An 18,182-nucleotide genomic window follows, 5' to 3' on the forward strand; every position below is an offset into this window, starting at 1 on the left:
TCGCTGTCATTCTTGTTTACCGGTTGAATTGTTGCATCAAAAAATTGAGAACGTCATTTAATTTTAGTAAAAATAAATATTTCATGTAATGTTAAATGTTATGTTAAATCTAAGATTCTGGTTTGCTCTGTATTTATTGTATTTTTCTCATACGTAACATAAAGTTAGGTGATGAGATACGATGTACAGATTAACAGTACCTACATCCTCACAAGTAGATCTGCATTTGACGCCCGAAGAAAGAAAAGAAACTGCAATGACCAGAAAACCCCCAAACAAGGCCCCACTAGCTCATAGCGCATAGTTTAAGTAGTTTGTATTCTGCTTTTATTGTGAAGGTGAAGAGCAGGAGCATGAGTCTTTTAACAGAACTGAATTCAAAGGTCAGTGGTTGTAAATGAGACGTTCGCTGAACCCGGTTGTGTTCCTATAATAATTGTAAAACGCGGTAAAGTCTCAATGAACTTTGAATTCAGTTTCCGCAGGGTTTTAAAAGACCACAATTCTAAGTTTAGAATATTTAATATTTTCCCTCACCTGCTGTGAAACTCCAAAAAATCTTTAAAATATGAAATTTCATCTTGTTAACCTATTTTCCTTTCAGTAAAAGACGACAGACATTTATGACCATCCACTGTATTTATACCTTTAACAGAAAACTGAAGTCGAACAATTAGTAAAAACTGAATTTAAACAATTAAAAAAACTTTTTAACAGAATTATAGAATTTAGATGCATTGATAGTTTTTATGTAAAACAACTGATGAAGACTTTTCTGTGGAAGAAAACCTACAGTATTTACCAGAGTATTGTATTTATTATAAGAACTATATTAGAAATAAATACAACATTGACACCAGGTTTAGTAGCAAGTTTCAGGGAGGATTAATACGACAACAAAAGTTATGCTCTTTAAAATGGTACAGATGTTTCACAAACTATTCCACAGTACAATATGTCTCTTTATTGATCAGTCTTGTGTAGTACTCCATTTTCAAAAGCAGATGTTTTTACAAAAGAAGGCAAGAAGTGGATTGTGATACTTTATCATAAATGTATAATTCTGCTCTATTCGACATCATAGTATATTTGCAGTCATTATGTATATTTTTACTGTGTAAGTACAGTACAAGTCCTGCGTTCAGTGTTTGCATGATACTTCTTTGAATTCTTACAATATACAAGTTTGAAAAATATAATGCAAAACAAATTAGTACATGTCATACAAAAATGTGTGACACAAAACCATCATCTAACCAGACAAAACAATATATCTAATCACCTAGTAAAGTTTTAAGTTATAATTGGATTTGCATAGCCAGAAACGCTAACTATTGGGCAGAGAGTAATTTAGTTTGATTAATCTTTCTAATCATTACGAAATATGAGGAACTGAATTGTAACTTGCTCTATGCACTCCTCCTGTGCTCAGCACTGTTTTTGTTGTGGGTGCAGGGGCCAGTGGCACAGAGATATCACAGAAACACAAGAGTAAATATCTACTTCTTGAGGAATTTGTTTTCACAGCACAAGAAATGAAGATTTAAGTGAAAGATGAGAAGAAGGAAATTACATATTTCATGAAAAATAATGGAATGACATTTTTTTTTTTTTCATTGTAAATTTTCCAGCCTGATTGTTACGGGAGCATCCTGCTGGCAGAGACATCATTGCCTTAAGCGCCGACCTCCAAGGAGAAGGTCACGCTCCCCAGGTAGCGGTCGGTGGGTGAATCGTTGATGATGCCCTTTCCATTCAGTTTGCATTGTACTTGGATGTGTGAGTCGTACTGCACCCTTGCAAAACGCACAGCCACCACCGGTGCAGAGTAGTTTACCTGAGACAGAAGACATACACATGATTGAGAGTCATTTAGAGTTATGAAGAAAATTATTGTATTTTTGCCAAAGCAGTGATGAAACCCACATGTCTGAGCTTCCCATAGTACGGGTAGTAATTCATGTCAAAAATGCTTTTAGGAAAAAACTGGAGTTCTCCCAAGGCTTCTGGTGGTCCTTTCTGAAATAGGAAAAAAGTAGATGACACAATTAAGAACAATTTTAGACACGTTACATTTTACTGCAAGTGAACATGATGATGGTTTCTGTACCTTTACGTCACAAGTCACATTTATTGGTTTGCCCTGGCCAGGTAAGTAACCAAGAATCTATTGAAAAGTAAGAACAGTTAAAGACAAGTGAAAAAAGAAGATTAATTAAAACCTCAGGACAATCTCTTATATATTTTCCCCAAGAATGAACCCAATACATTTTGCTTTAGCTCAGGGAACAACACTTTGCTTGATAGAAAGAATACTTAATGGATCTTGATGAAGATGATAGGGGGCTGATATTTAAGAGTATGTGCAATTTTGTGCAGATCTAAATAAGAATCCAGATCCAGTTTACAGTGGTATTATATGCACACTCCACCTTTTTCATCATTAGAATTTCTTTATATATAAATTATTAAAATCACACATAAAGTGTATTTCTAACTTATTTAACTTTAACTCTGCAAGTTACCATTATATTGACCCAAACAGGAATATATCTTGGTCCTATTCTTGAGATGGCCACAAGATGTCACTCATGAGAAAACTCAGCAGTACAGTAACAGTGTGTATTTTTTGTGCTGGTTCATAATACTTTGTTTTTTTTACTAACACCCATCTTACCCGATTCATTCGAAGGAGGATGCATGGCCTTCCCTGAGAGTAGCCATAGTTGGGGTCCTGCAGCCCCGAACAGTCCCCCAACCAGGACCTCTTAAACTGACACGCTTTCCGTTCTGCACTCTCCTCCAAGTCGTCCTGCATGAAGTATCTGTCCTGTGTGCACCGGATGTTCTTCCTCTCCTGAACGCCATCGTTGTACGCTGTAAATGAAGATCAGGGAGAAAGAGGCAGAGAGGGAGGGAGGGAGAATGAGAGAGGAGGGCATAAATAAACCTTTGCAACAGCAATGCCATGCCAGACTCAGGCCTCTGATTAAGGAAGCTTAACAAAAGCAGGGTGTAAAAAAAAAGGGGGGCACTGAATGGCTGCACTCTGTCGACAAAGAGGCTTCCCTTCCCAGCATGCCCTGCAAAGTCCGAATGGAAAAAGGGGGACAAAGGTAGTGAAGATGAGGATTAACTCATTGCCTGCCTGCTCCACTTGCAACAAACTCAACAACCCTATCATCTTGAACATCATCCCACTCACGTCGTAAATACTCGTCCATCGACCTGGCGTACTTCTTCCAGGATTTGCGATCGGTGGCGTTGAATGCGATGTCGTGGCCCTCTAGGTGTGGGGCCATCGTCATACCTGCCAGTGGAGACGCAGAGACAGTCAACTGTGCTGAGACTCAAGTAGAAGCGACGGACAGACGGAGTGTCGAGCAGAGGGACGAGAGGAAAGTGACGGAGGAGAGGTGTGAGGGTTGAGGTTATATTTACCTGGTGGCATCACTCTATCGTTGAAGGTCGGATGGTAGGGACTAATGGACCACATGAGGCAAAAAATACAGCCACCAAACATGGCTGCAAGAAAGATATAAAGTGCAGCGTAGAAGAGAAGGATGAGGCCTAGAGGGAGAGTGAAAAAGTGAATTATTAGGGGGAAAACTTCAGGATATGACTCTGATTTGAGGAAAACATTTTTTTAAAAGATTTAGCTGACATGATCTGTCTGCTACTCTCCATGACAGTCACTGCAGTTCACTCAACCAAAAGCAGAGCCCCCCCCCCCCCAAAAAAAATAACTCCAATAATTTTCTCCATTTATTTCAGAGCCCTGTAATAAAGAAACCCTGAGAACTGGGTTTGTGCTGCAATTGTCAATTACCAGTCCATTAGCCACTAATCAAGCTAAACGTGTCCTAAATTAAGTGGCTTTTGCTGTGTAGACAATTTCACAGGGGACTTGCTGCAGCCAGCCTTGCGTCCTCGGAGCCACAAAGGACTTTCTGTTTCAGCTCAGTGAGAATTCTCCCAGCTGTCCTTTCACTCAGGAACACAGTGAACCTCCGGTTGCCATCGTAGTGAAGGTCTTTTGCAGCCATAGAGGCCCGGCCAGCTCCAAGGAGCCCCAATCACCCCACTCTGGTATTGTGTCCCCTCTTACAGACTCGTCTCATAAGACACACTGCACAGACTTCAACCCAGGGCCTTTCTTCAGCGGACACGGGGGCCCCCCACTCCTCAATAAGTGTACACACACTGGTTATGTAGCTGAAATGAGCTCTTAGCTCTGCCTGGGATCCAGTGTTGCAGCTCATGCAAGGAACACACACTTTCCCTGGATATTTTCTCTACACGACGTTGGATCATGTTTGCCATTGTGTACAGTGGATCTGAGGGAGGGGGGGGGGTCCACAGCGACACCCTGGAATACCAAGAGACTGCTCTATCATCATTGACTCAACAAACTCTGTCTGTCGCCTCTGCCAAAAAAGCTGGGTTTGGCAGTGAGCTCTATGGAAAAAAAGACATGAGCATCTCTACGTGTTTCACTGCAACTGAGGGGCCGTGAGCATGTTAAGTTCAGCGATGAGGTCGCCAAGGCTTTGGGAAAGAGGCCGTGGAGAGCATGGTAAGATGTGGAGGAATGTGATTCCTGGCCAATGCGAGGCCCAGGACAGTGCACTCCCGCTGGGGACACGTCCCCAGGCAGTCTGTTTTTGTCAGGACATTCTGAATTGTCCATGCACCTATGTAAACATTGAGCATGAGGACACACACTCACACACACACACACATACACACACACACATACACACACACTCGCAGCACAGTGAGCAGAGTCAATGGACTGGAGAGACATTTTTCACCCCCAAACTATCCCCAAATGCATTTTACAGACATTCAAACCCCATTAAGCTTCTGAAAGAGCATTCATCTGTTAACATTACATCTGTAGTTATTGGACAGATAAATAAAATATTTTTGCATCATTCCAAATGTCCCTCCCCATAACCCAACAGCACAGAACCTCTCTGTTTTTGATCAACTCACTCCAGCTCTTTCCAGAGCGACCCATGAATTCGTTGGTCTCCGCATTCCACAGGTATGTCTTTATGTCGTCTATTTTCTGGTGGAGCGTCCTCTTGGGTAACGGCCTGCGCTTCCATCTCTCAAAGTTCAGGTCTTCCTGCTCCAGAGGCCGGTGCTCAGCCAACTCCTCTTGCTCTTCCTCCAGCTCTTGTCCATGTTTGAGGATCACTTTGTGAGGCTGGTGGAAAGAAGAAGAGAAAAAGCCCTCACCACACATGTTCTCAATCGCCAAGCTCTGCTGTCAACCTATTGTCTTTTCAAATCACTGCAGGAAAAAAAATGGCATGCCTTCTGATCCGAGTATGACCGCTAACATAAACTGCCAGAGTGTGCTCTGCATATTAATGAACATCGCACTGACGGTCCTGTCCCCCTGTTTCTGCACATTATAAACCCGCTGGTGACCTTTGTGGCACTCGTTGGGAGAGCTGACCTCCTCTGAGTGGACCCTCCTGCTTGGAGCAGCAGCTGCAGACAGCAGAGCTGGAGGGTGACAGCCAGATGTTGCTCACTGACTCTCAGCATCCGCAGGCCAGGGACACGCAGACCCCAGAGGAGCCGCAGGACACTTGTGAGTGTCACTGGGAAAAAGTTTGTGAAAGCTCGACCTTTAAAATAATCTGCTGTTAAATGTTTAAAATGTTAATGTGAAGTTTGAGTTTTATGCAATTCAAAAAAAAACACTTAATATCTGAGGTAATAATAATAATATCGCTGTTTTAAAAAAAGATCTGTGCAAATGAAGACGTCTTTATTGCTGCATCTGCTTCAGTGAACAAAGTTGTCAAAAAGTTACATGTTTTCTTTTTAATATCAGAACTTACAGGACTTGGTGGAAGGTTTTTAAGGAGCGTCTCCTCAGCTCCTCCCTCTGTGGAACTGGGCTCCATGTTCTTCACAGAAAGAAAAGGTACTTGTGAAACTAATCACATCTACAGATGAACTAAAGCGACACATCTTTACCTCTGCACAACAATTTCAACACTTTTCGTAAAAGAAATCCCACAGAATCATTAGAATCAGACACAATTAAGTTATAACTTGTAGTTATAATAACCAGAATTGAATGAGAATGAAATCTGACATACCTGAAGTTTTCTTTTCAATAAAAACGTAGATTAATATGTCGGAGAAAAAAAATTCTTGACCCCTGGAGGAGGAGGAGGAGAAAAAAATGTGTTTGTCAAAAAGTGTTTGGGGATTTCATTAGAAAGTTTTAGGCACGCAAAGGGGAGCGGGAGAGGAGAAGCTCCTTCAACTAGGCGCTCATCATGGTGAATGAACGGCGGACAGAGAAAAACTGAGGGTGGGATACGAAGTGGAGGGTTTTTTTGTCCCTGCAGTGACGTTTGGCAGCGGCCTGGACCACAGCGCCGGATTCATTCTGCACACGCACAACTTCAGCCATTGTCTGCAAAGCTGCACTTAAAGTGAAATCCTGAATGCAATATTTATAGCTTCATCTCAACACAACACCGTGCTGTCAATCATCACATGCAGGCTGCAACACTGTGCTGCAACCTGCTTTCTTCTTCAACGTGTATTTCTTGTGCTATTGTTTGATCCAGTGTTGAAACTAATGCATCATGAATTAAATATCAGTCGTGAGGTACTGTCCCTGTACATGCATGCATACCAAACCAGGTACCACAGCCCCCCTCCTTCCCCCAGTACATGCACTCCTGCATCAACTATAATCACCATAAACTTCCCTCTGGTGAACTTCAAGTCCTCCTCATCCTCTCTGCACTCCGGTCACGTAACGCTCTGTTACCCCATGTAAAAGTGGGAGGGGGGGGGTCTTTTCTTCTTCTTCCTCTTCTTCTTTGCATGAAAAGAGAAATTGCGTCATGGAAAAAATCTGTTCTTGGAGCATTGGGCGGCAAAAAACGTGCATGTGTGTGTGTGTGTGAGCTTGTGTTTCTGTGTGTTTTACAGTAAAAATAAAAAGTGTGTTTCTTCGTCTTTTGCAGAGGTAAAAATATTTAAGCATTCTGCAGGGAAAGGTGATGGTTTCATGAACCTGTTAATGCAGAGTCATGATCTAAACATGCTTTTGCAACTTTTCTCTACAATCTGCATCTGCCCCTGCGTCATGTGACATATATGTGGATTTTGGCTTGATTGTTCCAGAGCAGTTTCTTTGGGTCCATGACCAGGATGACCTGTGTGGAATCACAAATCAGCCTCAGGGCCTCTCTTAACCATGTTTATCCTATTCTAGTCATTCCAATTCACAATATCCAACAGAAGAATAATAAGTCTTCAAATTATATTCTGACTGCACACAACAAACTGAGATGCCTACATCAAAGATCTCACAGGCATGCATAATAACAATAATAATAATAATGACAATAACTTTTGTTTCTATAGCACCTTTCAAAACCAGAGTTACAAGGGGCTTCAAATATAAGCGCAAAGTTAGCAAATCATAGAAAAAAGCCAGATCATACTCAGCAATGCAATAAAATAAAACAGATAAAAGAACAATCATAAAAGAAAAAAAGGTCAACCTCAAAAACAATAAAATCATAAAAATTGTCAGTTTGGTGAAATTGTTGTTTTCAGATGGGTGGTTTTATACATGATATGATTCTATATTGTAGTTATACCATAAAAATAAAGTCCAATATGCAAGTCAACTCCCCAACACAAAGGTCCAACTAATATTTCAAATGCTCTGAAGAACACAGAGGAAGTTCCAGCCACGTTGATGTGGAAGATTAAATTCCATCTAAAATATATATTTTTATATAATTTTAAAATAACCAAAGTACACCTTTATTGACCCCAGAAGAAAACTGGGCATTGCAGCAGCACAGAATAATAACTAAAGATAAATAAAGTAAATAGATATATAGCCTTTGCTTTAAAGTGAAATTAAATAACACATAAAAATAGAAAGTATGCAAGAGCGAATAAATAAAAATACTTTACGAGTGTGCCAGGTTGTAAACTGATCGTTCAAATAATATTTTAAGAGAAACATTATTTAAATCATTTATTGTATGATGATAACTTTTTAAATTCTATGGTTGTTGTGCTCTGTGAATAAAGAAATGAGGTATTAGCACACAAACTAAATGTCTGGGATTACATGTTAATTTCCAACCAAAGAATATTGTGTTTTTCAAGATTTCAAACTTTACAGCGACTGAAGGCCTCATGTGTTGAATCTCTCATCTGCTGCTTCATGAAAATATCATGGCTTTCGAACGCACCGTGTTATTGCAACACTTGGTGGCGCTCTGTGCTCACAACTTTATTATTCTCCCAAACCATGAAAAGCATCTACAAATCTGTGCAACACACAAACAGCTCTTTAGACACATTTAAACACATTACAAACACTTTAAACACATTGGAAAGACATCGAAACGCATTTTAAGCAGCAGTTTAAACATATTAAAAACACATTTAAACAAATTTAAAACAGCAGTTTAAACACAATGACATTGAAAACACATTTTAAACACCAGTTTTTAAAAATAAATTTTAAACACATTTAAAACATATTTTAAACAGCAGTTTAAGCCCATTTGAAACGTATTGGGTCTGACTCTGAGTCATATAACTTCTCCAGCTGCTCTGTGACGAGCTGATGATCCAACATGGACGCTGGTTCCACCTCGTTCTCCTCTCAGGGAAGTTTTTACATTGAATTTCTCTCCATTCCTCACATTTGCTGTGAAATATTCAGAAACAGGATTTATTTGAAATATCAAACTCATTGGGAAGCTGGTATTTGCTCATAGTGTGAAGTTCGTGAGGAATGTTAATTGTATCATAGAGAGGAAAGTATGAGATCAAATCTATATTAATGAAACAAATGAACCGAAACGGTTTGACTAAATCCTGCTGCTGACTCGTTCACGTGCATTCAGGTAAAGGGACGTGACGTGAAGTATCGTTACATTACATTGAAAAGAGTAACGACGTTTGTGACATGCGCACATGCGACCGACGACGGCGGCGGCAGCAGCAGCAGCACGGACCCTCAGTCAGACACCGACACACCGTGAGCACTGACACCGAGGGACGGACCAACAGCCGCGGGGATGTGAGTGAGGCGGACCCGCGGGCTCAGCTTGTGCAGTCTGAGAATGCAATTGAACGCACCACCGGGATCAGAGAGAAGCAGGATCAGGAATATTCCGCGTTAAATCGTGATTATTGATTTATTTATTTATTTTTTTAATTTTTTTTTATTAATTTGCTGGACGGTGGATTAAACATCCCGGGGCCGGCATGCCTCCACCACAGAGCCTCCAATCCAGCGGACTGTCCCTGTCAGAAACAAGCATGGGTAGGTGTGTGCAAGGTCAACGAGTCTGCAGCAGGTTTGACCAACACTCGTGTTTACACTGCGGAGCTTCCACCGAGAGTCACACCGAGAGTCACATCCATTTCCTATCTGTGCTGTTTTTAAATCTGCATCCTCTTCACTCCTCCTCTGACAAAACAAGACAACAGTCGTTGCATCATCACCACCACCACCACCATCACCGTGTGTTCTCTCCTGGCTCAGGCCGCAGCGCGTCACTGCAGGTGCGGCCACGCTGAGAGAGTCCGCAGCCTGAGAGCTCGGTTGTGATCCGATCGTCAAATTAAACCAGTGAACGGATCCGTGCATGTACGAGAGGGCCAGTGAGTGTCTGTGGTGGAGTTCAGTGCAGCCTGAAACCGATTCTCACACTTTAATGGTTTCACTCAGGTGTCGGTGGAAAAATCACAGACCGGTCTACATGCTTTGTTGTGGGATCATCAGTGTGAGTTTGATAGTGCTTTAGTTTCATAATGATAAGTGTTCACATTCCAGCTCTTGCAAAAGGCTTAAAAAATCAATAATTTCGATTTCCCCTGAAGAAAAATGCATACAAGTAGAGCTGGGCGATAATAATCAGCACAATGTAATTTAAATTGATAACAATATAACAAAAGTTCAATTTATAATGTTAATATAATACAAAAAGCACAGGGATGAGGAAACACATAATTGATTTAACATGTTTTAGCTCAGATTTGTAGAATATTTAGCTGTTTGACAAGAATAGATAATCATAAAAATCTGTTATTTGTCTTTATTTGCTTATTAAATTTTGGTTATATCGCCCAGCTGTACTGTAAAGGTGTTTAAAAAGTTACAGTGGTTAGACACCTTTTCTATTTTGCAATAGGCAGTAACATTAGTTGTGGAATCATTGTACATGGAAATTAGCTGGAAATCCCCACTACTATTGTAAAAATATTTGGTGTATGTAATTATTTTCTTGTTAATTTTCTGCTGCTTGTCCAGTTAATCACTGAGCTGCAGGACAGAAATATTATTAAGTCACTAAATTCATGCACTTTGTAAAAAGTATCGTCTGCACTGTTTATTCAAAATGTCTGATAAAGTCTTAAATTTATAGTGAAACCTGAAGACACTGTTTTTCAGAGCGTAACTGAACCAGAGAGGGAGTGGTTCCTGCTCAAGTGGTTACTGAAGCAGATTGTGACCATTTGATCCTGTTACATGAAGTCATGTTAAACTACTCTGTAGTTTTACTAATACATGAGTAGTATGTACTTTAAGTTAAAAAACAACAGCTTGTACATTTGACTGTAAACCTCTGACTCCTACAATCATAATGTTTTCAAAGGAAAACTGATCTGAAATGTAAAAGACTCTGAGTCACAGTTTTATTTTCCTGCAGAAATCCTTCTCATCAAAGCCAGGAGGTTATGATACATTCAGATCTATCCCTTTTTTCCACTGACTCTCCTGACGATCGTAAAATACATCACAGTGTGAAAACAATCGTCATTTAATATGAAAATTTCACCTCCTCTGGTTGTGATTTGGTCTCTAAAGCTTTCATGGTTCATTTCACTGTTGCAGAGCAGACGTGTTTCGTCTCATCAAGATTTGAGATCAGGTAATAAAACAACATTAAACATGCAATCAACACAATCCCAGAGGAAATTTCATCACAATATAATTGTTGTGGATATAATGATACAACTTCCAGCTCTTCAGAGTTGTTGTTTCCTCAGATTATTGTAATAAATACTAGACTATTGTTCCCTGCTGAATTATAAAAGGAGAAAGGAACAGGAGCACGTTCTCTTATTGATCCTCATGTCGGAGCATCAGTATTCAGTCAGAGTTAAGTCTGTCTGTGGCCTTCAACTCCACGTATCCTCAGATTGAAAAAACAAACCAAAAAGGTGACTCGGCTGATTTTTCTCCACAATAAATATTATTGATTTTCTCTCACAGATTAAATTTGAAGTTATGTTTCTGTCACAAGACCCGAGGCAGGTGAAACCTTCTCCATCACGGTTTGCTCCGTTATCAGACTGCTGCTGAAACAAACATCAGAGAAGATAGTTCAGACTGCAGCTAGCCACTCCCTCCGGTCTCTCTCTTCAATTTTTAAAGTTTGACGTCACCAGAAGCCTCAGAATATCAGAGATGAGTCTGATGCAGACGCTTGTCTCTCTCCAGGAAACAGTCTCTGGGAGGAGATTCAGACAAATCTGTTTTCAAAGAGAAGCCCAGTCCCTACGTTTTGTTCATATCTTTGATTTTATCTATGGTTTTATTTTTGAACTATAAAACCTCATTGGTTTAAGCTTATACACACATGAGAAATCACTGCAGCTCCTTAATGTTTCAGGCTGTCACGTTCAAATGGAGATGTAGCATGCAAAGAAAAACATGTTGGAAGAGAAATCTTTACCAACTCACAAATATATACTGACTGTCAAAAGATCTGTTTCTATCAGGGACAAAATCTCGAGTCCTTGTTCTGTGCAGAAATGTGTTCACTAGTTTGAAGATAAAATGAGTCAAGGAAGCAGATTTATCTTTTGAGTGCGAAATCACCTGTTGCTCAAGTCTTACTGAGCTGTAGAGGAGGGGTAGTAACTTTTCAACTTTTAATGTAGACAGACATGCGGTGCATCTTAAAAGCACACTGCTTTATGAAACCATGCTTTTAGACACTCTGAGAGAAAAAGCCACTGACGGTCAAAGGGACTCCAGATCCGTCATGAGGCTCTTTAACTTCATCCCATTACATCAGTAGCCTCATCTTTCTAATTGCACTCTATCAGTGTGACGTTCACTGATCTGCTCTCTTCCAGGCTCCTTTAAGAGGAGAAAGAGGAAATCCATAATAGTGACGGCGATGCTGCTAATCGTATCTGTGCTCATCCTCATCTTTGGCATAGCAGCGACGACCAGGACGCAGAACATCACGGTGGGCGGCTACTACCCAGGAGTCATTGTGAGTTCACACCTTTACTGCAGGAGCAGCAGCGACAGGCCAGTTCCCATCAGGGTTCATAATGAGTGAAGTGTGTGTTTGTAGTGAGCTCTTTCAGCTCCTGGACTCTGAAGAAGATTATCACTGAAGGTCTCTCAGGGGTGAATTTCCCCCACATTCATTATTCAGCATCACTGTCATTAGAGGCTGAGTGAGGTAAAGCATCTCAGTCCATAAATGTGTTTTTTTCACAGTACTCGGCTTTTAACGCAGTGCTTCACATAAAGAGCTGCCAGGAAGCGTCCAATGATGAAGAGGCATCTTATAACTTAAACCTCAAACTCATCACATTAATAGTTCAAATAATTTAATAATAGCCACATTCAATAAGAAATCATATTAAAGTACAAAGTGCACTGTTAGATAAGATAAACTTTCCTCAAATCACAGTGAATTAATCTTTTATTTATTTGACTTGCCTGTAAAAGTGAATAGTTCATAATGCAAACATGTTTTACAAACTTTAAACACTGGAATCTTGAATTGATCCAACTGCTCGATGAAATTAAAGCATCAAAGTCAAACTGATAAATACTCTAACATCTATTTTCTCTCTCCTCAGCTGGGCTTTGGCTCTTTTCTGGGAATTATCGGTGCTCATTTGATAGAGAACAAGAGGCAGATGGTAAGAGGGTTTATATCACCTCTGTGCATTGAGATCACTCAGTGCTCTGTGTCTCCTTGTCTCCACACTCACACAACTATTACTATTAAACTGCGCAAGTCCGAGTTACTTTCACACAGCCTATATCTTGATTATGTTGTAAATATGACACTATGAACAGCATATGTGACCCAGACTGTGTGTCCCAGTTGTCCTGATGCGGTTTCATGTTGTGTATCGGGACAAGTGTCCCGGGCTGCAGGGGGAGATGCAGTCAGAAATAGAAATGGGGTGTAAGTGGAGGAGGACTGATGTCCACAGTGGAATGTGGAGAAGGAAACTGGATTGGAGCAGGCAGTGAGCTGCAGCGAGGCGCTGGGTAGGGACTGTCAGAGCTGGAATGACAAATGAGCTTGTATCATGACACCTTTTCCTATAACGCAGCAGAGTTCGGATGCCTGGAGCAGCAGGGAGTCACTATGTGACAGGGACTGAGCTGTGGCGCGTTAAACCACACAACCTCACAACCTCTCATAATGCTGGTCCCCGTTAATGTTAATGACTTCTTGATATTGATGGTTTAGGGAAAAGTGTATAATTTATCTGGAGAGCTTCAATGATTTGTTGATGAACAGAGCAACTATTTTACTATAATTGGCTGTAGTTGAGTTTGAGGTTTTTAATTTACCTACAAGTTCCCAAACTCTTGCATAAATCTGTATTTGGATTTTGGATTTTTACACTCATACATTTTCTCTAATTGTACAAAATTTAAGCAAAAATAGCAAAATATCTGGTAATTTTTTGACATTATTTGGAACCAGAGTCGGCTCAGAAGTGATCGTGGTGACATATGGGCTCCACCAAACGTTGTTCACTTTGTCCCAGGGGAGGAATCATTCAGGGGAGGAATTAGACTAAGACAATAAATCATCACTGCCTTTAAAGACGATGACGATGGCTCTAACAGCCAACATGCCTTTTTCAAAACTCTCTGGTCCTGGATGTTTTCACGTTGGCAACCATAGAGATGTTGGCTTAAGTTGCCGTTGTGCCGTAACTCGCAGTTGAATCTGTTTGCGTCAACAACACTGCCTCCCCCTCCCCTGCGAGCTGGGGGGTGGCTGCAGACAGGGTGGGGTGCTGTGTAATTGAATACATGCTGTCTTTCATTGAGTAGTGAAAGTGCCCATAAAGGGGCTGGGCACCGTGCCAGCCCTGAACATCACTGGAGCTGGGTGACAACCACAGCGCTCGGACACTGTTCGTCCTTCGCTCAACCCACGACCCCCTGCTGCACCCTCCTCCCATTCACGGGAGTCATTCTCAAGATGATGCACATTAGTGTTGCAAATGTAACTCATTAAAACAGTGGTGAGCAGTGAGCAGCAGTAAATCTTATTCAAAGTGTTCGAAAGCAGTGAAATCATTAATATGATGATGAAGAGTGAAGCTGATGCTCTGTTTCTTTCACAGCTGGTGGCATCAATCGTCTTCATCAGTTTCGGAGTGGTGGCCGCCTTCTGCTGCGCTATTGTTGATGGAGTGTTTGCTGCGAGGCACATTGTGAGTATCCCTGAAGCTTATTTAACTGAACTCATAAATTAGAGGTTTGCATAACACTCATGCTCCGACAATGCCATCCAGATTAACTCTTAATACACTCAGTCTGCATTACACGTGTAGTTTAACATATGCCCTCCTGACTGACCGTCGCAGCTGCCACACCCTTCTCAGGGAGACGAATATACTTTGTGGTACAGGGAGATGATGCAAAGTACATCAAAGACTAAATAACCGCTAATGCACTCTTAAAAGAATTATGCCAGAATGAATTAAGGCTGGGTGAAAAGGGAGAGCGGCACCATTAGCAGGTTTGTTTGCCAGGAAAATAGAGATTTTCCTTTCAAACCTTTTTTCAAACACTAAAGAGACACAGCATTGAAAGAGAAATATGAAATATAATATGATGCAGAGACACAGCATTTGGCTCTTTCTGTTTTATAATTAATATTTCCTCAATATTTTTAGAAATGATCTTCCAAATTAAATTACGTTTTATGTTTTAATGAACCAAAATTAAATGACCCTTTCTTGGTTTGATTAACTGCGTGTATATTAATCACAGGAATGCAAATTTACTGTATATTAATCACCATTGTGAATTTGGCTGTTACTTAAGATAAATGTAACTTTATTAAACTCATCTCTATGATCTATGATTGAGAGGCGCTAGAGCCCATCCTAGCTGACACTGGGTGAGAAGTGGAGTAAACCCTGGATTTGGATGCCAGCGAATCACAGGGCTGAGTTTATTAAAGTTTTGACCACAAGGAAAAAAATATGCAGTGATTGTCAGGGATTTAAATGCCTCTGGAGGATGTACAGGTACTTTGACGTTCCACCACTACAGGAGCAATTTGAACTCTGCAAAACATACTGCACTGCGGCTGTGTGCGTCCACCAAGCAATGCAGTTTCCAGACTCTGGTATGAGGTCAACCTGACCTTCGACCTCTGACCACTGAAATCGAATCTATAAATCTTTGAGTCCAAGTGACAGCTGGTCAAAACTTGCAGAAATTCCCTAAAGGCCAAGAAGAAGCCAAAAACATGTTTTGTGTGTCCAACCTGACCTTTGAACACACAAACCGAATCACTTAATCCGAAAGTCGGAGAAGAATGGTTGGGCAACCGCAACACAATATGCCTCTGTCCACTGGCTGTCAATGGCACAGAGACACAAAGAATTAAAATAATTATAGAAATATTAGGATTTTACGTTAGTTCCCACCTTCTGAGTTTGGATCGATAGTTTAACATGAGTCCAAAGTGTCTGGATCCAGTCAAATGCTCCTCATTGTCAAGGTGGAAGCTCATTCCATTACTTATGTGCATTAATCATTCAGCATGTATCAAGTAAACATAAGTGGACTATTAATGAACTCTTGAGAGGGATATAAAACTGATGTTTATTGTACTGCAGGACCTCAGGCCTCTGTACGCTGGTCGCTGTGATTATCACTCCAGTGAGACGGCGTCTGATCGGGACGTAAGACACATTTTTCTCACTTTCATCAGTTCCTCCTCAGTGAGTTTTGCCAGCGGTGCACTCTGGGTGAAGGGACTGTAAATTCATTTTTGACCTTCAGGTGCTCTGTCAGACGTCGTCGCGCTCGTCCTGTAACCTGCGCGTGAAGAGCAACACCTGCTACTGCTGCGACCTCTACAACTGCGGAAAGTGAGTATGCTGAGAAAAAAATCTCCTGACTCAGTGTCTACTTGCTTTGGCTGTGTTGCTGTGGTTGTTTGGATTTGTTCTGCTGTCCCTATTTGTTTTGCATTGCAGTGTTGATTGTACAAGAGCACAAGAATGTTTATTTTTCTTTTAACCTTTGTTTCAGAGAACATCCTCTTATGGGACTTCAGAATAAAGATGTTTTGAAAAAGTTTAGGAAATCGTCCATGATTTGGAAGTAGGTCCCTTTTTTCTAGACCCATACCAGCTATTTATTTTTGATAAGTGACTTCACAGTGTTTTAATGTACGCCATGATGCCATTTCCTCTGCATATGCTCATTGTGACTGATCAGACATTAATCCATGTCCTCGTATGTGTCTTCCTACTCTATCATTATTATTTAACGGCTTCTCCTCTGACATTGATACGAAAACCACTTGAACTTTCACAACCATAAATCAAAACCTGTCTTGTGTCTTCCACTGTGTGCTGAATAAAAACGCTCAGACGCTGGTTCACATAGTTGCATTTTTAAATAACCACTGCCAGTGACTTTTGTGGCTTGACTATAGGCTGTCTCCCTCTCTGTCCCACTCACTGGGCTAGCCGCGTTGAGGTGATCGGAGGCTACCACGAGTACACAGATGTGAAGAGCTGCCAGGACGTTGTGCACCTCTATCACCTGCTGTGGTCGGCCACCATCCTCAACATCGTGGCCCTGTTCCTTGGCATCATCACTGCTGCAGTACTGGGAGGCTTCAAGGACATGGTATGTGAATGACTGATATATTCACAGACAGTCAAGGGCAGAGCGTGCTGGGTTTAATGTTACCAAATGTGTCTGGTGTTGTTTTATGTTAAAGATATTTATTGATCCATTTGTCAGTATTCCCTGATACGGATTAACACAGTTCTACATGTACAACTTGTTTACCTGTCTCATGTTTGAGGTTTATTTATAGATGCTAAATATTGATCTTTACCTCTTTGTCAGACTCCGTCTCTGGCCTCAGAGAGCTCGTCTGAACCAGAGGCCATCGCAGCTCCGGCCCCCTCACAACCTCTTCCACCCCCTACCACCACTCTCAACTCCTACAACACTGGCCCCTGCCTGCCGCCGTACACCGCCTACGACCTGCAGGTACAGTGGCCAAAAGTCATTGTCATCAAATTGTAATTTGATAGATCCGTGTTTTTATTTTGGATCTGCACCAGATTACACACTCGCATTGTCTCAGGTAATATCAGGAGACACGCACTCAAGTTTACTGACTGATTTATCAGCATTCAGTTCTTATTCTGTGACCAATCTTTTGAATGTGGTCATTCTAATCTGTGTTCCTCGTTTCCTCCAGGGCGCCTACACGTTCCCCGACTCCTCCGGCCTGTCGGACGACTCCCAGTCCGGAGCCAGCCACCTGTGGCCCACTATGGTCCCTCCACGCTACTCCCCTCCTCATAACCATCCTGATGAGAAGCCCCCACCGTACAGCCCTTAGGATGGCTCTGGGCAAAAGGAAAACCCCTGAAGGGTTATCAGCGTGTTGTTGGATGCTGAGTGAATGGTTTGAATGCACAACATGTCTGGGCTTTCCCTCTCAATCGCTCAGAACTGCGGTGGAGGAAAGGTGGGGAGGAGGACCATGGCCACAGAGCACACAAACTTTGAGTTCAGCCTAACACAAGGGGGCACATGTGTCTCCCAGGGCACCACTCACACTCTGGCCTGCACTGTTTGTGTGTACCTGTCTGTGTGCATGTGTGCGTTTGTGTGTGTGTGCACATACACATCGAGAGAGAGAGAGCGAGACAACCAGTTTAAACCCGGGACCGTTTACACATCTACTGTATCTGCCTTAACGCAACAGACTTCCAGAGCTGCAGCACCTGGATATTTTCTGTTCAAGGTCAGAAAAACAAAACTTATGCTTTACGTTCACCTGTTTTTTACATTGTGTAAATGCTTCCTGCCTCAAGTGGTGCTG

The 18,182-nt window shown here is 41.5% G+C and overlaps 2 protein-coding genes across 8 annotated transcripts; one reads left to right on the forward strand and one right to left on the reverse strand.

Moving 5' to 3' along the window:
- Positions 1 to 941: 941 nt before the first annotated feature.
- On the reverse strand, positions 942 to 6,268 carry atp1b4 (ATPase Na+/K+ transporting subunit beta 4). The gene is made up of 9 exons (XM_020091028.2): positions 6,126 to 6,268; positions 5,862 to 5,930; positions 4,999 to 5,215; positions 3,442 to 3,570; positions 3,206 to 3,310; positions 2,678 to 2,877; positions 2,111 to 2,167; positions 1,927 to 2,019; positions 942 to 1,837 (listed from the first exon to the last, which is right to left on the reverse strand). Exons 2-9 carry the CDS (start codon positions 5,925 to 5,927, stop codon positions 1,676 to 1,678), a joined length of 1,029 nt encoding a protein of 342 aa, XP_019946587.1. The 5' UTR covers positions 5,928 to 5,930; positions 6,126 to 6,268; the 3' UTR covers positions 942 to 1,675.
- Positions 6,269 to 9,149: 2,881 nt separating this feature from the next.
- tmem255a (transmembrane protein 255A) lies at positions 9,150 to 18,104 on the forward strand. 7 transcript variants are annotated; one of them, XM_069532140.1, is made up of 10 exons: positions 9,150 to 9,346; positions 12,172 to 12,314; positions 12,916 to 12,978; positions 14,434 to 14,523; positions 15,943 to 16,008; positions 16,109 to 16,197; positions 16,361 to 16,432; positions 16,798 to 16,966; positions 17,192 to 17,338; positions 17,553 to 18,104. In XM_069532140.1, the coding sequence occupies exons 1-10, from the start codon at positions 9,289 to 9,291 to the stop codon at positions 17,694 to 17,696; spliced, it is 1,041 nt and encodes a 346-aa protein (XP_069388241.1). In that variant the 5' UTR covers positions 9,150 to 9,288; the 3' UTR covers positions 17,697 to 18,104. The 7 variants fall into 7 exon arrangements, with proteins under 7 accessions (XP_069388241.1, XP_069388242.1, XP_069388245.1 ...); XM_069532141.1 differs by having other exon boundaries at positions 16,804 to 16,966; XM_069532144.1 differs by having other exon boundaries at positions 9,212 to 9,350.
- Positions 18,105 to 18,182: the final 78 nt, after the last annotated feature.

Source organism: Paralichthys olivaceus, chromosome 9, assembly GCF_024713975.1.
Source record: "Paralichthys olivaceus isolate ysfri-2021 chromosome 9, ASM2471397v2, whole genome shotgun sequence".
In the NCBI taxonomy this organism is placed as follows: domain Eukaryota; kingdom Metazoa; phylum Chordata; class Actinopteri; order Pleuronectiformes; family Paralichthyidae; genus Paralichthys; species Paralichthys olivaceus.